The 27944-nt window shown below is 31.3% G+C and overlaps 1 protein-coding gene across 2 annotated transcripts in view; it reads right to left on the bottom strand.

Annotated features, from left to right (window-relative positions):
* Positions 1 to 27944, bottom strand: part of LOC118185742 (arginase-1-like) — a 33097-nt gene that overhangs the window by 264 nt on the left and 4889 nt on the right. For both annotated transcript variants that reach the window (XM_035355643.2, XM_035355642.2), the window contains 7 exons: positions 23920 to 24026; positions 21090 to 21261; positions 17445 to 17535; positions 12870 to 12926; positions 8864 to 8968; positions 5617 to 5693; positions 5476 to 5535 (listed from right to left, as the gene is read on the bottom strand). In XM_035355643.2, coding sequence (XP_035211534.1) covers positions 5476 to 5535; positions 5617 to 5693; positions 8864 to 8968; positions 12870 to 12926; positions 17445 to 17535; positions 21090 to 21261; positions 23920 to 24026 — 669 coding nt within the window. The remainder of the gene's footprint in view (positions 1 to 5475; positions 5536 to 5616; positions 5694 to 8863; positions 8969 to 12869; positions 12927 to 17444; positions 17536 to 21089; positions 21262 to 23919; positions 24027 to 27944) is intronic.

Consider the following 27944-nt stretch of genomic DNA (forward strand, 5'->3'; position numbering starts at 1 on the left):
AAACTAATAAATAAGTTTTCATTTTAAAACATTTTTATAGAAAATTTAGTTTCTTATGCATAAAAATACTTTAGTTTTTTAGTTACAAAATATAACATATAGAATTTACACTGCTCGACATTGAAAATGCAACACCAAGAAGGAGTGGTCAGAAATTTATGCAAATTTTAGAGTAGATGCACGTCACTGAGTTTTGTGAATGATGTGAAATGCGCAGCTCTCCAATGCACGTGAAGTAAGATATAAGGGAAGGAACGTAAAGAATGGGCAATATTCGTGTTGTTATTTCTGTCTGACGAATTATTGAAGAAAGTTGGTTTTTGTCCCAGAGGATACGTGTAATAGGAGAGAATGCCAGGCCGCCGTCAATGAGGATTTCCAGGTCCCACAAGTCGCTTGTACCGCGATTTTGCAGCATGTGCAAGATACCCTGGATATTCCCGTGTCGACCAGAACCATTTCCTGTCGATTGGTTTAACGTGGCCTGCACTCACGCCGTCCGTTAAGAAGACTGCCATTGACTCCACAGCATAGACGGCAACGTTTAGAATGGTGCCGGACTGGAGCGATGTGGATGACAGAATGGCGAAATGTCGTGTTCTCAGATGAGTCACGCTTCTGTTTATCCAGTGACAGTCGGCACATACGTTTGTGGCGTCGACGTGGAGACAGATCTAATCCGACAGTAACTGTGGAACGCCCCACCACACGACAACGTGGCATAATGGTTTGAGGCACTATTGCCTACGATTCCAGGTCACCTCTAGTTCGTATTCAGGACACTATGATGGCCCAACGATACTTGGATAATGCACTATGGCCGGTGGCAATCCCCTACCTTCAGGGGCTGCCTAATACAATTTTTCAGCAGGATAACGCCCGACCACACAGTGCTCGCATCTGCCAACATGCTGTGCAAGGTATACAGATGCTTCCCTAGCCATCGTACTCTCCTGACCTGTCACCTATCAAACATGTGTGGGAGGTGATTGGATGCCGTTTACAGATTCTGCCCCTGCCTCGTTCAGAAGACGACTGTGGCAAATGGTTGAAAGGGAATGGAGAGCCATCCCTCAGGACACCATCCGCACCCTTATTGACTCTATGCCTAGACGTGTTTCTTCGTGCATCGCTGTCTGCGGTGGTCTCCATATCCTACTGAGCCGACGCCGTTCTCGCTCTGCATTCTATCATTTTGAAATAAAGATCACTTAATGCTGCTTGCTGTCTCTGTCTTTTTTCCAAATTTCATCACTTTCTGACCAGTCCTTCTTGGTGTTACATTTTCAATGTCGAGCAGTGTATATAAATCCTTGAATTTAGTTTTTGGTGGGTGTAAGGAGGAGAAAGCCCTACCAGAACGTTGGAATTTGACGACAGGAAGATCATGGCGTATAAGAAATTATGCCTGAAAATCTATTTTAACCATTAGTAAAGGGTAGAAATGTTTGAGTAAACCTTGAAACTTGGATATTGATTTGGAAGTTCTTTCCCTTTATAATTATGGAATTTCTAGAGCCATGATCAAATTATCTGCAGTGGCAGTGCCAAACATGCAATACAAACTCAAAAACTCTAGAGAAAACTGCCAATTAGCGAAAGACAGTAAACCTGTTTGGCAACCCTACAGGCTGACAGAGATAGAAGAGTTTCCTCCGGCAGTCTAGTCTGTGTCTCCACCAGGATAGTTACACTTGAGTGTTGTGCTTTACTGGAATATGTAAACTTTGGCATCCGTGTCGGGACCCGTGCTCTATCTTATGCCATTATTATATATCTAACTATGTTACTTTTCCTAATTAAATCTCAGAACAGCCAAATGAATGAAAAGACATTTCTGGTCTAAGATAATAAAGACAGTCATTTCATTTGTTATTAAAAGTCTAAAAAAGATGCATTTCAGATATAAATGCCTATATATTTTGTAGGTTTTAAATATGTAAAAATAAAACAGCCTAAGCAATTATGAAATCCTGTCAACCATAAAAGTTGGCAGAGATTTGCCAAACTAATGCTAACCATTCCAGCAGAAATTTGAAGCAATATACAGCTGCTTCTTTCACCACTTGCGCTAAAAAGATGTGCCACGCACATCGAGATGCTTTTGTCTCAAATCGCGAGCGACGTGAACACCACGTCGATAGGCATTTATCGCAAAAATGAAAATAATGTGGTGCACACGTCGCCTAACAACGAGATTATTTATTTCTAGAGTTACAGCTCTGGATTGCACTAGCAGACGCGGAGCGGCGTAAATGAGATACTTTACCACTTGTTATATTGTAGCTCACGGCACCGCAACCGTGAAGTTTAGTCGTAGCACATGTGGTTAAATAGGTAATCAACAAATCAATTTAAGAATATAAAAATATTCTTAAATTGATTATACATATATTATTGAAAAGAGTAACGTATAAAAACGTGACTCGCTTATTATAATTCTCACATCACATTGCCACTGTTTACTTGTTTTCAAACAAATCCACATATTGTCCATACTAACATGCCCTTTTTTAGATGCAAGATCCCTTAACCTGAAATACTCGACAGCAGCAATTCTCAGCTCGTGGTATGCAAGATAAAAATAAGTGGTACACAAAAGAAACAAAGTAAACAAAGTATTTCAAAAATTAAATACCCCAACATCCTGTTTAAGTTTTATCTCTAACACTCGTAAGTATAACTCAGTCAATAGTACTTTAACAAAATAATTTTTATTTTCACAAATATTCTTTTAGCTATAGACATAACAAAATTTGTCATAGATGATGTTTCTAAAGGAGTAATAGAAATAGATCTTTTATTTAATAGGAAATAAAGTTCTTGTAAAAGGATAATAGTATCTCATCAATTCCTTTAGAGTTGATCAATTTATTAGCATGTCTACACTTCATGTCGCCACTATTTGCAGGCTCATATTGCTCTATTTTCAATTAGAATCTTTTTTTGTTTTTGCCTCGATTTGCTAACAGCAAGTATTTTGTCTCTTTTTGTTTTGCATTCCTTACTTTTCTATGCAATTTGAAAATATCGTCATTTGTTTTTGAAGAACTCATAACATATTCTGCTTTGAAATACCTGCACTTGGGAAAAAATAATAAAACAAACCTAGATTTTCGAAATAGAGAAATGGCTAGGATTGATTAAGCGGAAAAGTGAAGATTCACATGTGATGGATCCCAGGACAATCTACTAGCATTAAGAATATTGAACAGAAATATTGTTTATAGAAAATATAATGAAAGTTGTATATCATTTGGGTTTACTTGGAATGGAGATGAAACAGATCCTCAACATCAATGTCTTGTTTGTGGTGGACTATTATACAATCAAAGTATGAAAGCATTGTTTCTTAAAAGACATCTTGAATCTAAGCATGCCAATTTAAAGAATAAATCTGAAGAATATTTTAAGAGGATTTATTTCAGAGTTCAAAAATAGTAAACAAGTAATGAAGGGTTTTCTTACTTCAAGTGAAAATGTTTTGGAAGCTAATTACCTAGTAAGCCTAAGAATTGCAAAGACTGAGCAGGCTTTCACTATTGGCGAAAACCTTATATTATCAGCAGCTAAAGATACCACTTTAATATTATTCAATGAAAAAGTGGCTAATGAACTTCATAATATTCAGTTATCAAATGAGACAGTAAGTCAATGAATTCATGAAATAGCAAATTCATAAAAGAGACACTTATTCAAAAAATAAAACACAGTAAATTGCAATAGGATGAAAGAACTGACATAATAAACTTTAAGTATTAGTTTACATACGTTTCGAAGAAAATAAACGAATTGCCGAAGAGTATTTAATTTTGTGAATATCTTCATTATTGAGCAACTAAAAATGAAATTTTTAAAGTAATTGACAATTTTATGTCTGAGAACAATATTCCTTGGAATAAGCGCATTGACGTATCCAGTGACGGAGCTCACACTTTAATAGGAAAAATATTCCAGTGTTATTTCTCAAATGAAGAAAGTCACGCCTGAAACTAAATTTACTCACTGCTTCATTGATCGTGAAGCTTTAGTAGACAAAACAATCTCAAAAACCTGAAAAATGGTTTTGAATCAAGCTGTGAAAATTGTTAATTTTATTAGAAGCTGAGCTTTAAATTAAAGAATATTTATGATTTTATGTCAAGAGATGGGCAGTGAACATGAAACACTTTTGTTGCATTCTGAAGTGTAAGGTGGTTATCCAGAGGCAAAGTTTTAAATCGTCTTTTTGAACTTTGATCAGAAATTCAAATTTATCTCTGTGATTCAAAATTTGAATTGCAAAAATGTTTATTTAGTGAATTATGATTGGCACGTTTAACATATTTAGCTGATGCTTTTGGAAAGTTAAATGAATTAAATTTAGGATTACAGAGTGTTAATTTGCTTAACATCAGATAAAATAAATGCAATGATTAAAAAAAATCTTGAGCTAATAATCAAAGAGTTGGATAATAATATTTTAGCTTTCTATAAAATTTGGAGTTTCCTAACCGAAAATAAAAGAAAGTGTTATAAGTGGAATTTTGAGTAGTAGTAGTGTACGTGCTTTACAATACCTTTACAAGTTTCTTTAAAATATTCTTTGTCAATGCAGTTTAATATACATTACAAAACTAACAAATCTTAAAAGATTTTGCATTAAAGAAACTTGTATCAGAGACGAGAAAGAAAAATGTAATTAAACTTCTTCCCTTAATCATTTTTAATGGCTTCATTTTTTTAAATATTCTTTTGCTGAAATTATTCAAAAGACTGTAGCTCTTTTGTATTCATGAAATTCTCTGAGCTTTAGTTAATGATTTTTAATCCCAATAAATTTTCCCACTTTTCCTTGAATTTTGTCATTTGATGACAATACAGTCAGTGCACTTTTTAAAAAATTATTTTTTAATTTTATGTTAGTGATTGAATGTGGCATAATACTGCAAAATAATCTTAAAGAAGAGAACATGAGTTATTATTTTGAAAAGTGTTAAATATTTTCTAAAATTAAAGCCAATGCAAGATTCAATTTCATTCAATTTTCAACATTATTATGCTTTTGGACTTGAACAAAAAATCTCATTTTCATTTCTGTTACGATGAAATGTTCCTACTTCCAGATTTAAAGTACAACATTTACTCAGTAAAAGAATGAAGTAAAATTCTGTCATACTTCAGGCATTGGATTTCGTAATTTCTACTGAAGAATTCTAAAATTTATTTTATTTGAAAATATTTTTCATTGTTTATAGAAGTTAAATCATTCTATTTCTAATCGTTTTATATTTTTTTGGTTTACATACTGATATCCAATCATTATTATTTCCGAGGCAGAATCGAGAGTTCTTGCTGAAAAGAATAGTTCTCCATTCTAGCTTCCATTGCAAATTCACTACATGATAGCCTTTCATGTTGGGTTAGGATATTTGAATACGACAAAGTTCATGAGGGTTATTTTTCTAATGGGAAGAATGCATTTATGGAACTTACCATGCCTTGAAATTTCTTCAGCTAAACATAAAGCTTCCCTCACAGTCATTCCTCCAATTACTGTAATAAAATATATAAATTATAAGGAACAAGAAGTTTTACATATTTAGTTTCATCTTCCTAGTAATATAAATAACTCACCTGGTGTGCCTGTGCTAGGTGTAGTTAGTTTATCAATACTATCTATATCAAAACTAACATGGAGTGACAGTTTACCCCTACAAAAAACAAAACTATTATATAACCTGGATAGAAAATTAAGAACAAAATGAAATTGCAACATGATTGTTTAATAATATGGCACAGAACATGATGAAAATGTAACACAATCAAAATGAGGACAGATAAAAAATCAATTGCAACAAAATTGAAATGTTTGTTTAATAATATGCATAGAACATGATGAAAATGTAACACGATCAAAACGAGGACGGATAAAAAATCAATTGCAACAAAATTCAGTTTATGGAGTTTTCCTCAACTTGGGAGGGGGGGAGGTGATGTAGCACTGTGATGCTGATAGAAAATAATGAAAATTATATAGTTACAGATTCATCCAAAATTAAATTTCCCCAAAGTGTGACATAATAATTTCTAATCCAGAATTTTGGTTTGACAATCAGAACAAAAGTATTGAATGATAATTATTATCTTGCTTATATTTTACATTATGAATATCATACAAATGATATTGGTAACCTGAATGAAGTCATTTTTAATGTAGTCATTTTAAAATTTCTTTACTTCTTGATATTACTGAAACCATACAACAAATACTAGAACATACAGATTACAACAGCAGATAATCCTGAATCCAAGTGAACACTCACATTAGGAAACAGATAAAATATCAGCAGTAAACTCAGATGTGCACATTTGCATTGGCAGTACGATATTTACATCTACAACATATGCGTCTACAACTTCCTAAATTATTTATTAGTCTAAAGTACACTGAGGTAGTAGTGATGCAGCATTTCTAACCCTGATCAATAGATGGTGCCATGATACAGTGGCAACAAAGCTGACTCAAAGCTCGGTGCCACACGGCAAAATTATGTACTAAGAAAAAGTGGAATATCACACATGCTACACCCCACAATATAACAAGGTCAAATTAAACATGCCGGTACTTATGTATTAAAGTCACCGCAGCTGATTTGGCAGTTTTTAAGTGCCGCCAATCTACACCTAAAATTTCTGTGACAAATTATAAATTAAAACACTTTATTTAAATTCAAAGTAGTCAATCAAATTTCGGTGGAAAATGGGCCAATATAGAGTTTAACATAGATTCAAAACAGTTTCTAATTTCTTTGACCTTATGCTGTCGCCATATGAACTCTGCTAAATTAAAATTATAAATTATGTCTCGCTGTCTCCCTATGTCTCTTGTTCCTCCATTTAGCACTGCCCCACATTCTTTCAACTGTTTATGTATGAACTCCTGTATCAGAATCAATAAAATTGCCAGCAGTATATGAATGTCAAAGCTGAACAAAATGGAATTCTGCTTTCTTCAAACCAGTTGTCTTTTCTAAGTCCCACTTGCTGATCACACTGTCTTAAATTACAGTTCCAAAATGTACGTTTACCAAAATAAAGTTTCATATCATGTGAATTGGTGCATTTTTTTTTTTTTTTTTTTTGGTAAAATATTTTGCCCCTGAAATAAAATTGCATCTCCTTCTGTGCTTGGCAAATCCCAAAGACGCATTTTCGTAGCACTAAGAAATGGCGTCAAAAATCAGCAAACAAAAAAGCAAAAAGGAATCCAAAAGATAACTGCGTGCGAACAACAGGATTGCTCTTTATTGGCGCATCAGCACAACTTCTCCTGCGGTGGCATCGATATGCAAGTACCGAAAACCCCAAGCATAGGGCTGATGTTCGTCAGTTTGATGATTAACCACATCAATGCACAATTTTTTCAACAAGAGGGTCAAATGCAATGACCCATTGCATTCTTTATCTCATTCGAATGCTGCTAGAGGACTGTGGAGAGATTGATGACAATCAGCCTTCACACCAGGAAACATCCAAATATCAGTAAAGAACACAGCAGTGCATTTTTTCAGTCGTGATACGATGTCTGGCTTCTATGCCACTGACTTCAGATGGGTCCATGAGACACTGGCAGCAAAGGGATACAAAGCCAAGTACTCCACAATCTCATAAAAGCATTAAGTTTTAAACCCATACCTTCAAATTTTCTATCTTTATATATCACTACAATAAAAAACAAATAGGAGGAATGTCCTTAATTCTTTACATCAATCCCTTTCACCTGAAGGATAATTGAGGGAAAGAAGGTGAACTTTAGCTAAATCAATCATCTATCCCATTTAATCTTTTGGAAAATAAACTGTGTTCTTATTATGAAAGTTAAGACTTACATAATTGCTAGATGGATATTCTGATCACTAAACTACAAGAAGACCAATCTTTTATAAGTATTTTTGCTTAAAAGTCTTTTAACATGTTAGTAAAGCATGGAATTAAAACTGGCTTAAAATTAATTAACACTTGAAAATATTTTGATAAATGAACTGTAGAGTAATAATTTGAAGCTTCAAAGAGATTTATACTTTTGCCCAATTGACTGACATTTATATATTTTGGTTGCATGCATATACGAAACTTTGTAACAGAATTTCTGTCTCAAAGAGAAAATGAAACCTAACAAAACAGCAATTCGAAATAAAGTCTAACAACTGAACATTTATCATTATATGGGCTATCTAAGTATATTTAAATTTACACACACTTTCCAATAGCTAAGCTGGTTTGAAAAGAACCAAAATCATGCATATGTTTGAAACAATTACAACCTAGTTTTCCTGCAGTCTTATTTCTGATTCAACCAGAAATGACACTAAAGACTCACAGTTTCTCTTTTATATTCAAAATATGGGAAAGTGTGGAAGTCTTTTTTCTTTTGAGATTTTGGTGTAGGAGGATTCATCCTTTTAACTGATCTTGAACTATATCAGGTAATTAAGGAAAACAAATATCTATAAATATGATTTGCACTACAATGGGCTAAAATGCGACTAACTTATACACTAAAAAATTGCCTTATATTTTAACATTGCCGAAAACAATTTATTTATTCTCCTTTTTTACAAGAGAAAAGTTACGCTCCCTTAAGAACAAGTTTTTAAAGGCTTACTGTGTTGTTTGGAACTACTGTGTTGTTACTGTGTTGTTCCAAACAACACAGTAAGAGAGAGAGTGGAAAAAAACTGGAATTGACTCTATCACAATAAAACATTTTCAAACTGGCTTTGCTTTAGTAATTTTTTGGCAACTACTGAATTATCATTTACAGTCAGATTTTAAAAAATACTTTGCCAAAATTTATTTTGGAATAATATTTTGAACTTACGTAGGATTTATCGCTTCTAAAGCACGATGAGTTACTTCAAATATTCCTAGTTTATCAATGTCACGCATGGTAAAATGTAAAATTTCTTCTTTTGTTAATATCAATCTAAATTAATAAAAAATACATTAGTTGAACATATATAAACTATTAAATTTTGAATTTTTTAATACATGTATTGCATTGATAAATACGAGAAATTTAAGGTATAATAAATGCAGTAAAATATGAAATATAGAAACTAAATACTAATTAGCAATATCACTCTACATTAAAACAAAGACAACAAATTCAACAACAGCAATAAATTTTTCTTTAATTTCTTAAATATAATCTATTACAATTTTAATTAGTAAAATGTGTAGAAGTTTTAATTTATATTTTGCCTACATTTTGTTTCTACAATTAAATATGTGGATATATATGTAAGAGTGCTTAAAAAAGTTTCTTTTACATATTTAAAAAAATCTCAAGTGCATGTAGGAATAATATGAAAGACATAGAAGGCAACATAAAATGTTCAAATCCAAAAATTTTATATGTAACGTTGTAGAGGATAACAGATGAGTTTTAAAAAAATTAAATCATATTACTTTTTTGCATCCTGGATAATAATACTCTAGGATGCACTGAAGGAGTATATTAACTTTCCAACTTAATTTGCAAAACTATAAGGTATGCAACAAACATGTACTATAAGTAAACTTATTAAGCAGATAATTTTAAAATTTTTGATTGGAGGCCACTTATTGCAAACTTTCATATGGATTACATTTATGAACATCTTGTAGTTCAGTGCTTCTCAACCTTTTTTGATTCATGCACTGGTAAAACTTACGAAAAAATTTTGCGGACTGGTGGTTTTCCCCTCCCTCCCTCACCCTCAGAAAACATTACAAGGTACTGAAGAATTACTACATAAATTAATTGTAATATTCTTATTACCATTTGCCTACAATCATATTTAAATATATGTGCCTTTCATTTCCTTCTTACTCATCCTGGTTATTGATTTTTAATCTAGCTAAAGTTAAAGAAATAGTAGTTATAGCACAGTATTAAATTCAGGGGTTATTAAAAATTTATACCGATGTATAGTTGTCAGTTATCCAAGCGTGCAGAAGAATGTAAGCAAGATAAAAAGCAAAACCTAACCTAAGACGCCTTAAACACTCCGATAGATATTCAGCGTTCAAGTAATCAGCAATACTCAAGGCAGACAGGGGCACATTAACTGGTGTACTAAAGTGCACGGCACATCAGTTTATGAAGGGCGATTAGGTACACAGTTCCAGTTTGTTATATTTTTCATCATCGATCATATTATTTTCTCAACTAGTAAACTATTGTTATTGTAATGTAGGTGCTGTTGTAATATCTATCGGTTGTCGGCCGATGACACTTTTGGTTTTGGACAGATAGCTGAATATTTTGCGGACTGACAAATATTTCTTGCAGACCGGCAGTTGAGAAACACTGCTGTAGTTAATATATATTACTATTTAAAAACATTATATTTCTGTACATTCTTTTTTAAAAAATATTAAATTTATGTCTATTAATTTTAGAAGCAAAATTACATTTCAAAATATATCAATTTGATAATATAAAACTGATATTAAAACTTTAAAGAATTTCAAAATGCATGTGACATCATGTTTCCAACTCCAAAACTGAATTCAACTCCAAACTGAACCCTCGATTTTTTTTTTTTTTTTTTAAACCTGCATGTGCAGAGTTTTATAATCAAATTATTCTGAAATATGTGCTATTCTGTATTATGAGTAAAATGCCATATACAGTCAAAAGTCGTTAATTCGGACACCCATAATTCGGAATGATCTATAATCCGGACCTCAAAACTAAAAACTTTCTGCGCATGCGCATAGGCGTTTACGCGTGCGCGTAAGACCCTTTACGACTGCGCATATGAGTGTGCGCAAGTGCAGAATACGTTTTCGTGTGCGCGTTTTATTATAATGGACGTATAAGCTAAAATTATCTAATTATCTATTTCAGTTAATGTTGATGATTGCGTTGTTCCTTAATTTTCGAATTGGATCCGGCTTATTATTTTTTGCAGACTGTAAGAGCAATTTTATAAAAGTAAGCTTAAACTTTCGATTATATCAAATAGAATTTCCGATATATATTTGTTAATATGTAAAGAATCTAAAGCGAAAGTATGTTTTGAAATCCAAAATCTGTTTATCAATTTCACGCTGCTCGGCGGGGGGATCGCCACGCGGCGGGCGCGTAATGAATTTGAAGTTGATCTGTCAGCACTATCTTTATCTTCAGCTCAGATGTTTTTATTTTATTTGGCTTATAATTCCTTACCAAATGTAGTATTTCATCTCGATATGCTCCGTCTTTGATATGATTTAAAACAAGTTCCTCGTCATTATAATTCGCTTTCGATAGCGAAGAAAGTAACAGAGGTTATTGAAAACGAAAAAATTTCGATTGACAAATTAGTCGGTGTTCTCGACACAGCAATTATAGGACTTGAACAGCGTAACTTTGTAACTGAACAAGAAATTATGTCTGTTTAATAGAATTAAAGAGAAAGTATTATCACATGAAACGAAGCAAAACTTAAACAACTTACATTGAAAGAAATGTTTAATAAAGTAAACAAATAAATATTAAGCTTTTTCTTTTTGCAAATTTGGATACCCTTTAGATCATAATTGTTCTTTATTTCATAAATTACGGTTTCATATTTTTAATTTTAGAATTTCTGCATGCCATTTTACGAGATTTAAACTGATGATCTATAATCCGGAATCGCCGAAGTCCCGACGAGTCCGGATTAACGACTTTTGACTGTACAGTCAAAAGTCATTAATTCGGACACCCATAATCCGGACCTCAAAGCTAAAAACTTTCTGCGCATGTGCCGCGTTCACGCATGCACATAGGCATTTACGCTTGCATGTAAGACCTTTACGACTGCGCATATATGTGTGTGCAAGTGCAGAATACGTTTTCACGTGCACGTTTAATGTATAACGGACGGTATAAGCTAAAATTATCTAATTATCTATTTCAGTTAATGTTGATGATTGCGTTGTTCTTTAATTTTCGAACTGGATCCGGCTGATTACTTTTTTCAGACTGTAAGAGCAATTTTATAAAAGTAAACTTGAACTTTCGATTATGTCAAATTGAATTTCCGATGCTGGAGCTCCCAAAGGATCTACAAAACGAAAGTATGTTTCGATATCCATCAAACAAAAAGTGGAATTGCTGCAAAAAATTGATAAAGATATGAAGAAGGTGACAGGGAGGTTAGTGAAAACGAAAAAATTTTGATTGACAAGTTAGTTGGTATTCTCGACACAGCAATTACGGGACTTGAACAGCAGAACTTTGTAACTGAACAAGAAATTATGTCTGTTTATAGAATTAAAGAGAAAGTATTATCACATAAAACAAAGCAACTACATTGAAAGAAATGTTTAATAAAGTAAACAAATAAATATTAAGCTTTTTTTTGTAAATTTTGATACCCTTTAGATGATATTTATTCTTTATTTCATAAATTAAGGTTTCATATTTCTAATTTTAGAATTTCTGCATGCCATCTTATGAGATTTAAACTGATGATCTATAATCCGGAAAAATCGATAATGCGGAATCGCCGAAGTCCCAACGAGTCCGGATTAATGACTTTTGACTGTAATTTTATATTTCAAGACACAGTCTTAGTTTCAACATACAGTCCCAATTTTACTTTCAGAACAGAGATTTATAAAATTTTTCATTTTTCATTTTCTTACAATACTAATTCTAAAAAACCATAAAAACTGAGCAGTTTTAAAAAATAAAAATTTATACCCAGATCAAATTGATAATTGATAAAATACTGAATACTGAAAGATTTAATAAAGAATAATTAAAAATATTTCCAAAAGGAAAACTGACATTTTTCACAATAGCTAATTTTTTAAAAACAGTTATGTAAATTTATATATATCAAGTAGACAAAAATACATAAACTTACTTCTCAAAAGGATCAATATCTCTCAATCCTATATAAGCCAAATTACTTTTCCTCACACTAGAAAAACAGTTCAAATGATTATATACATAAACACATATATACTTCTAAATTACTGTTTAAAAAAAACACCTTGATCAAAGCACACACACAGTTTAAAAATACAGAGAATTATCACAGAATTATGTTCTATTGCAGCATGTAAATACCACTATTGTATTTTTTCAATTAATATAACTTTTTCAAACTCTCTATATAAAATCCTGATGGAGCAATTTCAGCATTCTAACCTAAATATATAAATATACATATCACTAAAATACAGTAAACCCTTGCCAAATGAGGCGGTTATGTTATTAACACATTGCAGGTACAGCAAAATCATGCTCCGCAAAGTTAATATTCTACGTGAAAAAAAGGTGTTAGGTATATATTTCAGATTAAGAAAGTAAATAAAATTTAAACAAGCCTAAATACTGTTGTAATTAAAAAATAAATAAAAAAAATGTCAATTAAAAAGGATTTTGTTTTTACCGTGTAATAAACACATCAATTATTTTTTTTTAAAAAGCCAGTGATTTTTGTTTGGAACAATGTCTGATGCAACTCTTTCAAAATTTTGTGGTAAAGATAATGAATTTATCAATTCCTCTCATAAAGTATTCTCTTCTTTCTTCATTTGAATCAATTTCCATTGCAAAATCAGACAGTTCCTCTTTTTTTAACAATTCACTTAAACTTTTCTAATTTTAAGATGCTTTATCTTCCTTATTATTATCACTGTTTCCACAGTCACCAGGATTTAAGATCATCCAATTCAACATTCGCTATTTGTCAATTAACTCTTTGGATTCGATCATTTGCTCTATCTGCCTGCTTCAAGGATTTATGCCCTTATGTCCCCAAAGCAGGCATTAAAGTCTCCTATTATGACAAAGGGCTCAGGCAGCTGTACAATCAGATCATCTGAACCTCATTGATTGGTGTGATGATCTGGAGGCAGGCAAACATAACAGACTGAAAACAAGTTCCATATATTTACTCTTATAGCTATAGCTTGGAGGGTCATTCTAAATTGAGCTGGAGGAATAGTTCAGTAAGGCTAAAACTCCTACATCTCCAGATCACAATAGATGATGATCACCATCAGGATTAATGTTTCCTGTTCAAACAATATCTCTGGAGCTTCACCTGTTGCTCTGATTTCAGCAAAGAATCTCCTGGACTGCAAAGCACACAGGATGCTAGAATGAATATATTTATTAATTAGAAATGGAGATATCATTTGCCATTCATCAGAAGGCCCAGAGACTACAAGGAAACATGGACATCTATTAGGTTTATTAACATTTGCACTGATATAATACATCTCTCTGGTAGTAAATTTTTCTGGAAGTTTAGTGTTCAAAAGGGCATGACTAGATTCTGGTTGTTTTATCATATAAATATCTGAAGCCACCATGTCTTGGGGGCAAGATTTGGGTCTGACTGTTTAACCCACCATGGAGCCTAACAAAGGGATACATATTGATGCGTTAGGGTTAGCTTGACCTGTCCCCAAACTGTAGCCCCACAATCAGCTTTTCTGAAAGCAGCACTTCCAAAAGCTTATCACAAAGCCGCCGACACTAGGGTCAGGAAACCAGACAATGGACACCAGTGAGGACAACTAAGTGCCTTTAGCTGAAGCAGAGGCCAAAGCAGCATGCTGGGAACAGTACCTCCAGCCTCAATACCAGGAATCTCCTTTCCACATGCAGCAAACATGTGAGCAGTTTTCTCACCACTTAAAGCTCAATAAAAAGCCATAAAAGCATCTCATGAGCCAAATTATTTTTATGGCCCACGAGTACATTTTACTATGAATAAATTTATGTTACTAAATTATTATTATTATTAAAATTATTTTACTATGTGAAAATTTAAATCTAATTTAAATTTAAAGTAGGTACTACTTAGTTTGCGTAACTCACTGGCTGAATACAGCAGCAATCCATTTAACGTATAATGATGGTTGGCTCAACATTGGTGCCACATATTATATTTGTGGTTGGTTGTTGTTTATCTATGGTTGGTGCACGTGATGCGCACACTACCCTGCGCTATTTGGTTGATTCATGCAATCGTGCGAGTGCAGTCTTGTCTAGAATTTGTTGAGGGGTGACTGTGTTATAATATTATTAACATAATTTCATATTTATTTATTAAAATAATTATTGAATATGAGTGCTACTAATAAAAGAAAAATAGACTTCAAAAATCAAGAATTTCAAGATCGCTGGGAGATAGATTATTTATTCTGAACAAGAATGGTAAGCCACAGTGTTTGGAATGTTTACAAATCATAGCCGTGTGTAAAGAATTTAACTTACCATTATCTTTCCATGCATGAAAGTGCCATTATCTTTCCATGCATGAAAAAAAGTATCATTCGTACACGCGAGATATGAAAATACCACTAGTGAAAAAAATGAAAAAGCAGCTGGATCATCAAACGATTTATTTTAATCAAGAACCAAAATTTCAAGAAGCATCTGTAGCTGCATCGTTTAAAGTGTATTTAGAAATAGTAAAGGCAAAGAAGCCATTTTCGGATGGAGAATTCATTAAAAAATGTGCCATAAAAATGGCTCAAGCATTTAATGACAACGAAATGGTAAGAAAATTTCAAACAGTATCACTTTCTCACCAGACTTTAAGCCAATGTGTAAACAAGATTAGCATGCATGTCAATAATAAATTAGAAAATCTAATCAATAGTTGCTGCTATTTTTCGGTAGTATTGAACGAAAGCACAGACATTTCCGATACAAGTCCAATGCTTATCTTTATACGAACTGTAAATGAAAACTATAATTATTCAGAAGAACTTTTAAAATTACAATCATTATATGGAACAACAAAAGGTGAAGATATTTACAAACAATTAAAATGTTCAGTAGAGCAGTATGGCAGATTTGACAAATGCACTGTTATTGTAACCGATGGTGCTAGAGCTATGACAAGCAAAAGTATTGGGCTCGCGCGATTTTTGCAAAAAGGAATAACATGTCATATGTTACACTGTATTATCCATCAGGAGGCATTATGTGGTTTATCCCTACAACTAAAAAACGTAACGGACAAGGTTTGCAAAATTACTAATTTAATTCATGGTGAAAAATTGTTTTCTTACACATCGAAAATTTTAACATTTTTGGATGACTTGGAAACTGAGTATGGAGATGTGCTTTTACATAGTAAAGTTCGTTGGTTAAGTGCTGGAAAGTGCTTGAGGAGATTCTTTACACTTCGAAAAGAAGTTTATCTTTTTCTTACAGAAATTGCCGTCGATGAAAATTTGACAGCACATTTAGTTGATAAAAGTTTTATTTATTTATTTGCTTTCTTTAACGAACATTACAAATTATTTAAATATTTTGAATAAATCCTTGCAAGGACAAGATCAAAATATGTGTTGCCTGTATAAATATGTTACTGAATTTAGAAACAAATTAAAATTGTTAAGGTTTAATTTGGAGCAAAATAATTTATTTCATTTTGAATCTTGCAAAGAGATCTATGAAGAAATGAAGGAATGTAATATAGAAACAAATTTTAAAATATTTCTACCAAAACTGGATATGCTAATTACAGATTTCAATGAAAGATTTTTCTCAATTTGATGATCTTAAACCGTTTATCAATTTATTTTGTAATCCAATTAATATTGATGTCAACTCCGTTGATCTTAAATATCAAATAGAATTATGCGACCTGAAGTCTGACCCGTTTTTTACATCTTGTGGAGAAACTGGTATAGAAATATTCAAATTGTATCAATGTTCGTAAGTACATATACCTGCGAGCGTGCATACTCCGATATGAAATATATAAAGTCAAAATATAGAAACAGTTTGAAAGATTAAACTCTTGGAGATATAATTAGACTTGCCACAACAAATATTTGTGGGAAATGTTATGTCATGATATTCCCTAATCCCCTACTGTGTGACGTATGCATTGCGTCGGCATGCGTTTCCCGCCTTCGAAAGAAGACGAGGATTAGCTGGCGAGCGGAGCAGACGTCGCTCGATCGCTCATATACCATTTTCATTAATTGTAATCCTAATGTAATCTTTATTTGTAAATAGTAATAAATGTGTGTTATCAACTATGGTCGTTGCCTTTCCCCACATATTGATATGGACAATAAAAGAAATTGTTGCTAAACAATTACGGTCACAATGTTCTCATTAATATGTTACAAAAATTTTAAAGTTTTCTTTTTAGTATAAATAAAATATTTCTTTAATTAACATAAACGGACTTTTCATTTATCAACCTTCTTGGCCTCCAAAATGTTTGGTGAAGAAAATATAGCCTGTGGGCTATGATAAGTTGGACAGCGCTGTACTAGATGACTTTTTTGCAACTGAGGGAAAAATCTGGTGATTTCTTAAAATGGGGATTATTAAAGTGAAATATGACTATGTCAAAAACGCACTCTGAAAACTAACTTTCAGGAATTATACTTTCAACTGATAAGGTAATTAATTACTATTTTTTAAAATTCAGTAACAAAACATATATGCTCACCATGGTTTTATCCATTCAAAACCTGGAATTTGATTTTGATATTTCTGAAGTTCTGTGATCAGAAATGAACATGGCATACCATGGATATTTCCTACATTAAAAATATGAGTGCTTATGAACAATAAATAATAAACATTTAATTCATAATCAAGATATACAGTTTTAGCAGAAAACAACAGGTACTAAAAATGTTATTTTACAAAATTTTAAAAAAAAGTTGTAACAATTTGTAAAAAACATACAATATGTGCAGCCAATATGCTAAGCAAGTTAAAGAAAAGGCTTACTTAAAACTAATAAAGAATAATGTTAATAAAGAAAATTTCAAAATACACAAGAAGTACAGATGAATATTAAAATATGTCAAAAAGATATTTCGTTTCATAGTTATGGTTGAAAACAATGATAAAAAACAATAATGTATCCATGTGCCTTAAGTATTAGCCTCATAAGAATTACTTCATACCATCAGTCAAAGAAATTCTGTAGCTAACCGTTGAATATATTAATAAAAATGTTCTGAAATTATGTAATAAAATCAGTCTATACATAATACACTAATTTCATACTTCAAAAGGTCTTTCAAAATCACAATTTCCTGTGTTTCACATACCTCTGCAACTAATATTGTGGAATTACAGCAAGTGTGGAACATCTTTACATTTCAGAGTGCCTCAAAATCCCTTTTTCATTTTGACTAATAACAAACTTAAGCGATTTCCATCTACTGATTGGATAATTTTTCTAGCTATCAAAATACTTAGTTTTTATAAATTATATAGATTTATATTTTATTATTCATTAAAAACACTTAATGGTGAGAAATATAAAACTAATATCTTATCTGTTCACTCCCCTTAAGAATATCATGCTACTTATACCTCTACATTGAAGGTAGTAGGGTTAAGTTCTCTTGGTGTTAAAAGTGGAATCGTATCTAACAAATATAAATCTGAATTAAATTTTTATGTATCTTAATATTCTGAATAATATGCAGATTATAAGAGATATACCTAAACATGTACTGTTTTCTAAATTAACAACATATACAATTTGGTTTATTTTTCACAAATGATGCACATATTTATTTTGTACATTTCTGTTAAAGCCCTGCCATGTATTTTTGGTGACATAATAGTGATCCATTTTGGCTCATTTCTTTCCCCCATGACTTTGGCTTGATAATAGATTTTTTCTCCTTAACATTTTTCATTTATTTTCTTCCTTTTGCTACTAAATTTTAGTTAGTTTCATCCCCAAAACCTTCTTTAGAAAAACAGAAGCAAGACACAAAAAAGTAAAGTAATTAATAAGAATTGCGCCAAAGTAGTATCACATCATAACAAGATTTAGCAGAGGCATAAAATAAAAAATTTTAAATGTGGTTACATGAGTAATGCAGTATTTATGTTTTGATGCAATCAACTTGGTACAATAGGCAATTTTTTACAGATAAAAAAGAATGATGAAATAAGTTATTCAATTTAATTGAAAAACTTATTACATACATAAATATTATTATATTCATATTTTATGCTGTAGTCAAATACTTATTAGAAAATTCAATCAATAAACCTACTTAAATGCTGTCTTTTTATTTCATTTGTTCTCATGGAAATTTTATGGTGATTGCTTTAACAACATATTCAAAACAATAGTTTTTTTTTTTTTTTTACAATTTCACGGCAAAATGCTATATTTCTGCAAAGCTTGCAGTTTATTCCATTTCTGGCAAATTTCACAAGCTCATATTTTAAATCTGAGTTTAAGTATAAAAATATTGAAATTTGTCTGTAAAAACTGTTGGAATTAGGAATTGAAAAAATGAAAATGGCAACATTCCTTGAATGAGGAATTTTTATGAATATCATAGCCTGAAAAACTGTCATGCTTATAATTGCTAAAGTTTGGCACAATCTGAAAATCTGGCAACATTTATCATAAGCACCAATGATGTTTATAAAGATAATTGCTGTTAGGAAAGAAAGTAAACCAAACTGGTGATGCTTAGTGCCAAGAAAATATGGGGGGGGGGGAGAAAGAAAATCTGAAAGGTTTCAGATTTAATATTACACCCAAAAGGGCTTTTATTAACATTTTGTGTGTTGCCTTTATTTATTAAATACCATGTTCTTCGTACTTAAACCACATAAAATTCAGCTGAACAGCAATATCACAAAATATTTAAAAACAGCTTATCTTTAGAATTTCCCATACACAGTCTCGCACGCTGAAGATAGAAGTTTTTTTTTTTTTTTTTTTTCCCCTTACAGTGTTACCAATGTTCGCTTTGAAATCATCGAGTTTGTTAATAAAAAATTCTTTAAAGTTTTACAAAACTTAAAATAGATAATAAAACAAATTCAAAATTCGGGCTTCTAAGTGCCAATGCTTGGTCAGAGGACTACGTTATTCAAAATTGGATGGCTTTAGGTACCGTTGTTTTTTCACAATGCAAGCAGTATTCATGCACATTCTTCATTATCCAGTTTCTTTAAATATAATACATGGCTATAATATCTGGTGGCAACAGTTTGAAAAGTGAACCAACGCAGAAAGCAAAACAATGCAAAATGCAGTTTTGAGACTAATAGCCCTTTAGGTCATATGCCCCTTTGGGGGTAAAAAAAACATGCTAAGGTGTTTATAGCTTTTGCCAAAAAATACTATTTGTATCTGATTATTTTTAATTCGAATTATTTAAAAAAATGTAAGAATGACTAACCAACATTTCTTTTCTCCTAATTCAAAAGATGGTTCGAAATTTAAGATATAAATAAATGGACCAAATGAATAATATTGCTCCCTAAGTAATTTTATCAGATTCAGAAAATATTTCTCACATATTTTCCAAAAATTCAGCATTTCTACAGCTAAAATCCTGCCCTAATATTAAAAAGTAATCATTTTTAAACCCAGGGATATTCCATTTTGTTTCCAAAATAAATTAGGAGGGAGGAAATTATGAAATATAATTTAGATTCATTTCACATTTAGGACAAATCTTAATTGCATGAAAGATAAAAAATTCTGCATTTTGAGCTGGAACTACGAATTGATATCAAACAAAAATTATTTAAATGTATTTATTATTTAAAATTTAAATGTAATTATTATTAAAATGTATTTATTTAAAAATGTATAATTTTAAAAATATTTAAATTGTTTTTAATGTATTTATTTTAATTAAATGTATTTATTATTTAAAATAAATTCATTACTTGAAACTTAAATGCTTTCAAAGTCAGTTTAGTGGTTAGCTAGTTTCAATTCATGGCATGGATGAAATACCCTCACCGAGTCCATTTTGAGGAAGGAGATTGGATTATTAAATATAAGCAAGCTACACAAAGATTATCTGTTTAAGTTCTACCCCAATTTTAACAAAGAGTACCTCAGGGCATTTTAAAAGGAAAATTGCCTCACACATACATTATACAACCAGCCTATTTAGAAGGAGCAGAACTTAGGTAGGAACAGAAATATTCAGATGCTTTATCCATTCTATACAACAGAAACACATTTAAAAGCAAGTGTATGAGCCAATAATGCATTTAAAGGTAAGTACATAAAATTTAAACTTTAAATATCTGTACAGATTTATTTCTAATTTTTATGTAAAGAGACAAAGTATTTCTCTGTTACCTGTAGGTGTTGTATGCGCAGTATTAATATCAGCATGAGCGTCAATCCATAAAATACACATGTCATGTACTAATGAATGCCCATACACAGTTCCTATGCCTAAGCTATGGTCACCGCCAAGTGTTATACATTTTTTGTTATCTGAAAGAACCTCTTTCACAGCATTTGAAACCTAAAATAAAATCACACTTATAAAATAATTTAATATTTAAAAATATATTTCCATTTGAAAATATCAAACAATTTAATATATTGGTATTGATATATTTATAGACTATATAAATATTAAAATTCAAATCTATCAAAGAAAATTTTCAAATTCATTAATGTAGACTAACAATTCCAGAAGGATTTTCTGGCAATGTTCTACATCAGGCCTCGGCCTTTGACCTGTGGGTAATGGAATGACCTACTTGGAGTAGTTAAAATAACGTATAATATATAAAAATAAATTATAAAATATCATTATGAAATGAACACTTGAAGAATGTGCAAAAAATAAACTGAAAATAAATAATAACATTTTTGTCTGATTACAAAGTTGTAGTAACGAACATGCATTTTTATTTTTAGAAAAATTAAGAATTTTAACATAATTTCAAGGAGAAATTGATAAGTTTGGCAAGGCTGATTCACAATTCCTTGACATACATCTGATAACACTGACATTGTTACAGTTCTCTTAGTTCAATCTCAGTTATAACACTTGTTCATTAGTCCACGAATAAATTCAGTAGCAAAAAAATTTCCTTTGGCATTTTTTCTACATTCAGTTCAATTCATAGATGCACACAAATATGTTACCACATGAAATTTATTTTAAGAAGAACAGGATCAGCTTAAGTACTGAAATTCTGATGCCTGTATTCATCTTAAGACGACTAACTATAAGCCAGACTTGATTAATGTAACAAATTCAGCATCAGGAGAGCCACTGATAGAGAAAAATAAATTTCATTCAGTTAATGTTTGTTTTTATAATAATGATTATTACAGTTTTTATGATTACGATTTAAAGCATATTGTAACTATTTTCAATAAAATCATCTTATTATTCACTAAAAAAAGACTGCTTTTTTAGTGAAACATCTTTTTAATGTACACATTTTGGTTGATTTTGACATGTACCCAAAACCAGCTGCCAAGGCTTGTACTATAATTTTCATTTTCTAACTATGTAGTGCATATATACACACAGATTCTCAAAGATTTTATTTTTATGCACATTAATGCTTAATACAAGTACTAAACTGATTGTAAGGTACATATTTAATTATATTCACATCTATTTTACATAATACATTGATATCTATTTCAAATGAATATAGTCTTTTGTTTTGGGGGAGTTTAATTACATTAACTAATAATAAAATTGTATTACTCTTATATGTGTCCTCAGGTTGCCAAATGTGGCAATATATGTTGTGCACTGGTTTATGGCGCAATTACATGTTCTGTGATGGTTTTGGGGAAGATCTTGGCTCCTATGGCAACCTTTTTTACCTGGAAACTTGGATTTTACTGTAGTGGTTTCAGTTGCTAGTTGGTTCGTATGGTGTTTAAGTGATTTAAGATGCAATGAAAGACGTGTTGGCAAAATTTTAGTCGTGTGCCTGGTACAACTATTTTTTTCGGGTGGCTGGAAATTCTACAAGTATTTAGGAGAAGAAGGATTTGCAACATTTATTTGTGAAAGATAGTATCAATTTTGTGGATAATGAGTCTGGCTGTCATATAAATACGATAGAGATTACGTGGCGACATGTTAAAGCTACGTTGCCTACTTATAATCGGAAATACAATTTTTGTGTTTTATTTGGTGGTTTATATATTTTCCTATTGTTGTTCTGAAACGGGAGATGCTTTTAACGAATTTGTGGTGAAATTGTTTTGGTGATGTTTGAAATTGGCATTTTCTTTATCGAAGAAGCATTCATTCACGGTAAGTGCATTTTATTTTAATCTTGATCTTATTTTGTAGAATGTTATGTTCATTGTTTTTTCAGTATGAATTTCTGTCGTTATTATTGTTTTTTTTTAAATAATTTTAGTTTATTTTGTTGATTAGTGTGCAATGCCTAGACTGTACAATCCATAGACGTTTTTTAAAGTTTAAACAGAAAGTTGTATACATGGTATTCTTGAAATTTTATTGTTGTTATGTTAATTTATTAAAGCAAGGTGTGCGTAGTTCATAGATTCCTTCTCTGCCTAGATTGTGCAATCCGTAGATTTTTTTAAAAGTTTAAACAGAACACTGTGTACATGGTATTCTTTGAAATTTACTGTTAAGTTATTAAAGTGTGCGTAATTCGTAGATTCCTTCTCTGGCTAGATTCTGAAATTTGTAGATTTTTTTTAAGTTTAAACAGAACGCTGTATACATGATATTCTTTGAAATTTACTGTTGTTATGATAATTTATTTAAGCTAGGTGTGCATAGTTCCTATATTCCTTCGCTGCATAAATTGTGCAATTCTGCGATTTTTTTTAAAGTTAAACGTATTGCTGTGTACATGAATTCTTACCAAATATTTTTGACCAGAAACTTTACATTTCTGTTATCTATATTTTTTGTTTTTGTTTCGGCTTTTTAGCTTAAATTGTGTGTTCAAAACGTGGTTTTCGGACGTGCCAAAACCACATTTTTGGAGACATTTTATGCTTAAAGTTCAAAATGTACACAAAAAATTTAGATAGTAATATGGCACCATGGACGTTTGTCACCAAGCAAGGGAGTGCATAAGAGTAGTTCCTAATTAACTAAATTAGTTTGAATGATATACCAATTAAAAATCCTTTTGCAAGCAATTAAAAACCTTGTAAATACCTTTTTGCAAGCAGCTCCAACTGTTAAAGGAAATTTCAGCTTATCATTTGTACTGAGCTCATTTTCATCTTCAAATAGCACATTTCCATAGTCTTTCACATCTAGACCTGCAAATAACACTTATTCAATCTGAATAAAATATTTTTTCCTCATAAATAAAAAGGTAGGAGTCATAACTTATTCAGTAAAAAATATTTTAGCCTAAAATGCAATTTAAAATTGTCCTCTTAGTAACACTTTATTTTAAAAATGAAATCTTTTGAATACATGTTCCTTAATTACATAAAATAAGTTGCTATATAATTGTTATTCTATAACAATGCAAAGGAATACAGCTCAAGTTTTTAAAAAATAAACATTAAAAAACTTACGATGACTGAAAAAAATACATGCGACTTTTCTTATTTAACAGAAAGATAACTTAAGTCAAAGCTAATGAAATTTTCCCATATGTAATTATTTCTTACGAAGGACTGAAACTTCTTTTACTCATTTTACTTAGACAAAAAACAAAGCTTTAAATGCTCATTCTCCTGTCTTTTTTTGTATAAGTTTGTTTAGTGTTTGGTTTATCTGACTATGGTAAAGCACAAAAAGTCTATCTGCTTACGGGAAGGGATGCCTTTGTGGAAGATTTCCTAAGGGAAACTGGATTGTAACCACATTACACAAGGGAAAACTATGAAAATGTCCATGTAGCCAGCCCATTTGCTGAAATCAAAGAAATCAAAGTCAGGTGCTGAGCAATTTTACCACTCAACCACTTATGTGCCTTTTCGTTGAAATAAAAATGTTAGTTTTACGATAAATTTCATTAACATGTGAGTAAATGTAAAAGGGTATCTTATACTCGGGATAAAATATTTCTCAATCACTTTATTCCCCTTCTTCAGAATATTTCTCAATCACTTTATTTCCCTCCTTATCTGTCTCAAAATTCATACTCTTAAAAGGAAAAAAGTCGGTGAAAATTCGTTTAATTTATCAGTGAATTCTGCACTCTTTAAACATTATGCACCAGCTTGAATATACACGGAAACAGTGATATGCATGGAAACAGCGATACATATTTGAGTTTCAGAATGATGTAGCAGCAATATTGTTTTTTCGTGATAATAAAGCTTGTTTTTGTTGAAGCTTTATTTAGTCTGTGAATAATCATTGCAAGTATAGTTTTCTTTTTTATGCAAGTAACTGTTTTAAAACTATCATGCTAGTCTTTAATTAAAGACTACTTCATTTTGAAATATTATTGATAGTTTTATGTACTGAAAGCTAGAAAAGTTGGTGACTTTTTTCTTGTAAGCTTTACCACATGTGGCTCAACACAGTACAAATTGTAGAGTGTAATATGAAAACTATTCATCAGAAGATAAATGAAAGCACATTGTAACTCTTGATGAAGAATGGATTTGCATAAATAACTGCAACAATAACAACAACAACAACAAAAAAAAAAAAAAAAAAAAAAAAAAAAAAAAAAAAAAAAAAAAAAAAGGCTAATATTAAAGAGAAAAAAATGTATGAACCTGGTTCCCTCAATGCAAAGTAAGTTTCAGTAAAGGGTTTATGATTGTTGCAAGATCCTCTTACAACAGAAAATTAAAAACAAGGAGTTGGGAAAAAAAAAAATTCAAATCAACTTATTGTGCTATCAAAAGGAAGTTTTACATCCGATATTTACAGAAAAAATTCCATTTCTTTATCCCACTAACTTTCAAAGAATGAAACTTGATCAATACAAAGCAACAAATCATACTTCAAAAAATACCACTGTATTCCTTGAAAAAAAAAAAATGAAGACTGATACATGTATTGTATGCATACCTTTTCAAAGTATTCCTGCACAGTCTCCCAACATTTCACCTATGGACTACTGTGCATTTGGCCTCTTGAAAAGATCTCTTTTTATTTAGGCACAAACTCACACAACTGATGGATTCTGTACAGTAGTAGATGAGGAATGGAAATCAATACCGGCAAAACTTTTATGAAAAGCCCTTCTACCATGGAAATCGTGATGCAAATTTATAGTCCAGAAAAAAGGATACCAAATGAAACTCTTAAAAAATACTTTTTACATTATTTAAACAGTCTGAAAATAATTCTAAAAATGTGTAAACATCCTCATATGCGTAAAATGCAAACAAGCTTGGTTACCCTTCCCAGATTAAATACACACCATACATTGTGACAAACTTGAACTTAGATGCACCGACATTTGTGGTCCAGTGAAAACTACGTTCTTAGGTGGTGCAAAATATTTCATAATGCTCAACGATGATAATTCACCAAAAATTACTGTGTATCCAATGAAAGAGGTCAGAAGTCCTTCAAGCATATAAAATGTACAAATTGCAGGCTGGGAAAGAGATTAAAAACATTTTAAATTCTCTACAGTGACAATGCCAAAGAGTTCACAGGTCAGGAGTGTAACTAATTTTGGAGAAAGAGTATTAAATGCTAGTTCTCAGTTGAGTACAGAACAAACTATTCTTATCCAAATTAAAGAATTTTGGGCAGAAATGATATCTACAGCTGTTTACATATGCAACTAATGTTCTGATAAATGTAAATCCAAAATGCCTGGGGAAATCTGGTCTGAAAAACGCCTACTGTATCATACTTTAAGATAAGTAAAGTTTCTGCATTGAACAATTACTATATGGAAAACAAACTTTCTCCAAAAAAGTGAATATATTCTTATTGGATATTTAAAAGAAACAAGAGCATATCTTCAGTGGAAACCAGAAACTATGAAATACTACAAAGTCATGATATTTGGTATTAAAAGCTTTGAAAGAGAACCAGGGAAACCTATATTTCTGAGAACATAAAAACCAGGCAAACCAAGAAAAGTCTATCCAATTCTAAATACAGTCAAAAGTTGTTAATCCGGACTCGTCGGGACTTCGGCGATTCCGGATTATAGATCATCAGTTTAAATCTCGTAAGATGGCATGCAGAAATTCTAAAATTAAAAATGTGAAACCGTAATTTATGAAATAAAGAACAATTATGATCTAAAGGGTATCAAAATTTGCAAAAAGAAAAAGCTTAATATTTATTTGTTTACTTTATTAAACATTTCTTTCAATGTAAGTTGTTTAAGTTTTGCTTCGTTTCATGTGATAATACTTTCTATTTAATTCTATTAAACAGACATAATTTCTTGTTCAGTTACAAAGTTCCGCCGTTCAAGTCCTATAATTGCTGTGTCAAGAACACCGACTAATTTGTCAATCGAATTTTTTTTGTTTTCAATAACCTCTGTCACTTTTCTTCGCTATCGGAAGCGAATTATAATGACGAGGAACTTGTTTTAAATCATATCAAAGACGGAGCATATCGAGATGAAATACTACATTTGGTAAGGAATTATAAGCCAAATAAAATAAAAACATCTGCGCTGAAGATAAGGATAGTGCTGACAAATCAACTTCCAATTCATTAGGCGCCCGCTGCCGAGCAACGTGAAATTGATAAACAGATTTCGGATTTCAAAACATACTTTCGCTTTAGATCCTTTACATATTAACAAATATATATCGGAAATTCTATTTGATATAATCGAAAGTTTAAGCTTACTTTTATAAAATTGCTCTTACAGTCTGCAAAAAATAATAAGCCGGATGCAATTCGAAAATTAAGGAACAACGCAATCATCAACAGTAACTGAAATAGATAATTAGATAATTTTAGCTTATACGTCCATTATACATAAAATGTGCACGCGAAAACGTATTCTGCACTTGCGCACACTCATATGCGCAGTCGTAAAAGGTCTTACGCGCACACGTGAACGCCTCTGCGCATGTGTCAACGTGGCGCATGCGCAGAAAGTTTTTAGTTTTGATGTCCGGATTATAGATCATTCCGAATTATGGGTGTCCGAATTAACGACTTTTGACTGTATTTGTTTCTATTATACTAGAGGTTAGTATAACAAAAAAGAAATTAATGTTAAATATGTATCTACAGCAGAAATGGCCACCAACATTTTAACAAAGAATCTTGATAGGGAC

This window comes from Stegodyphus dumicola, chromosome 10, assembly GCF_044657685.1.
Source record: "Stegodyphus dumicola isolate Sdum_Otavi_A_Nest chromosome 10, ASM4465768v1".
Lineage (NCBI taxonomy): Eukaryota > Metazoa > Arthropoda > Arachnida > Araneae > Eresidae > Stegodyphus > Stegodyphus dumicola.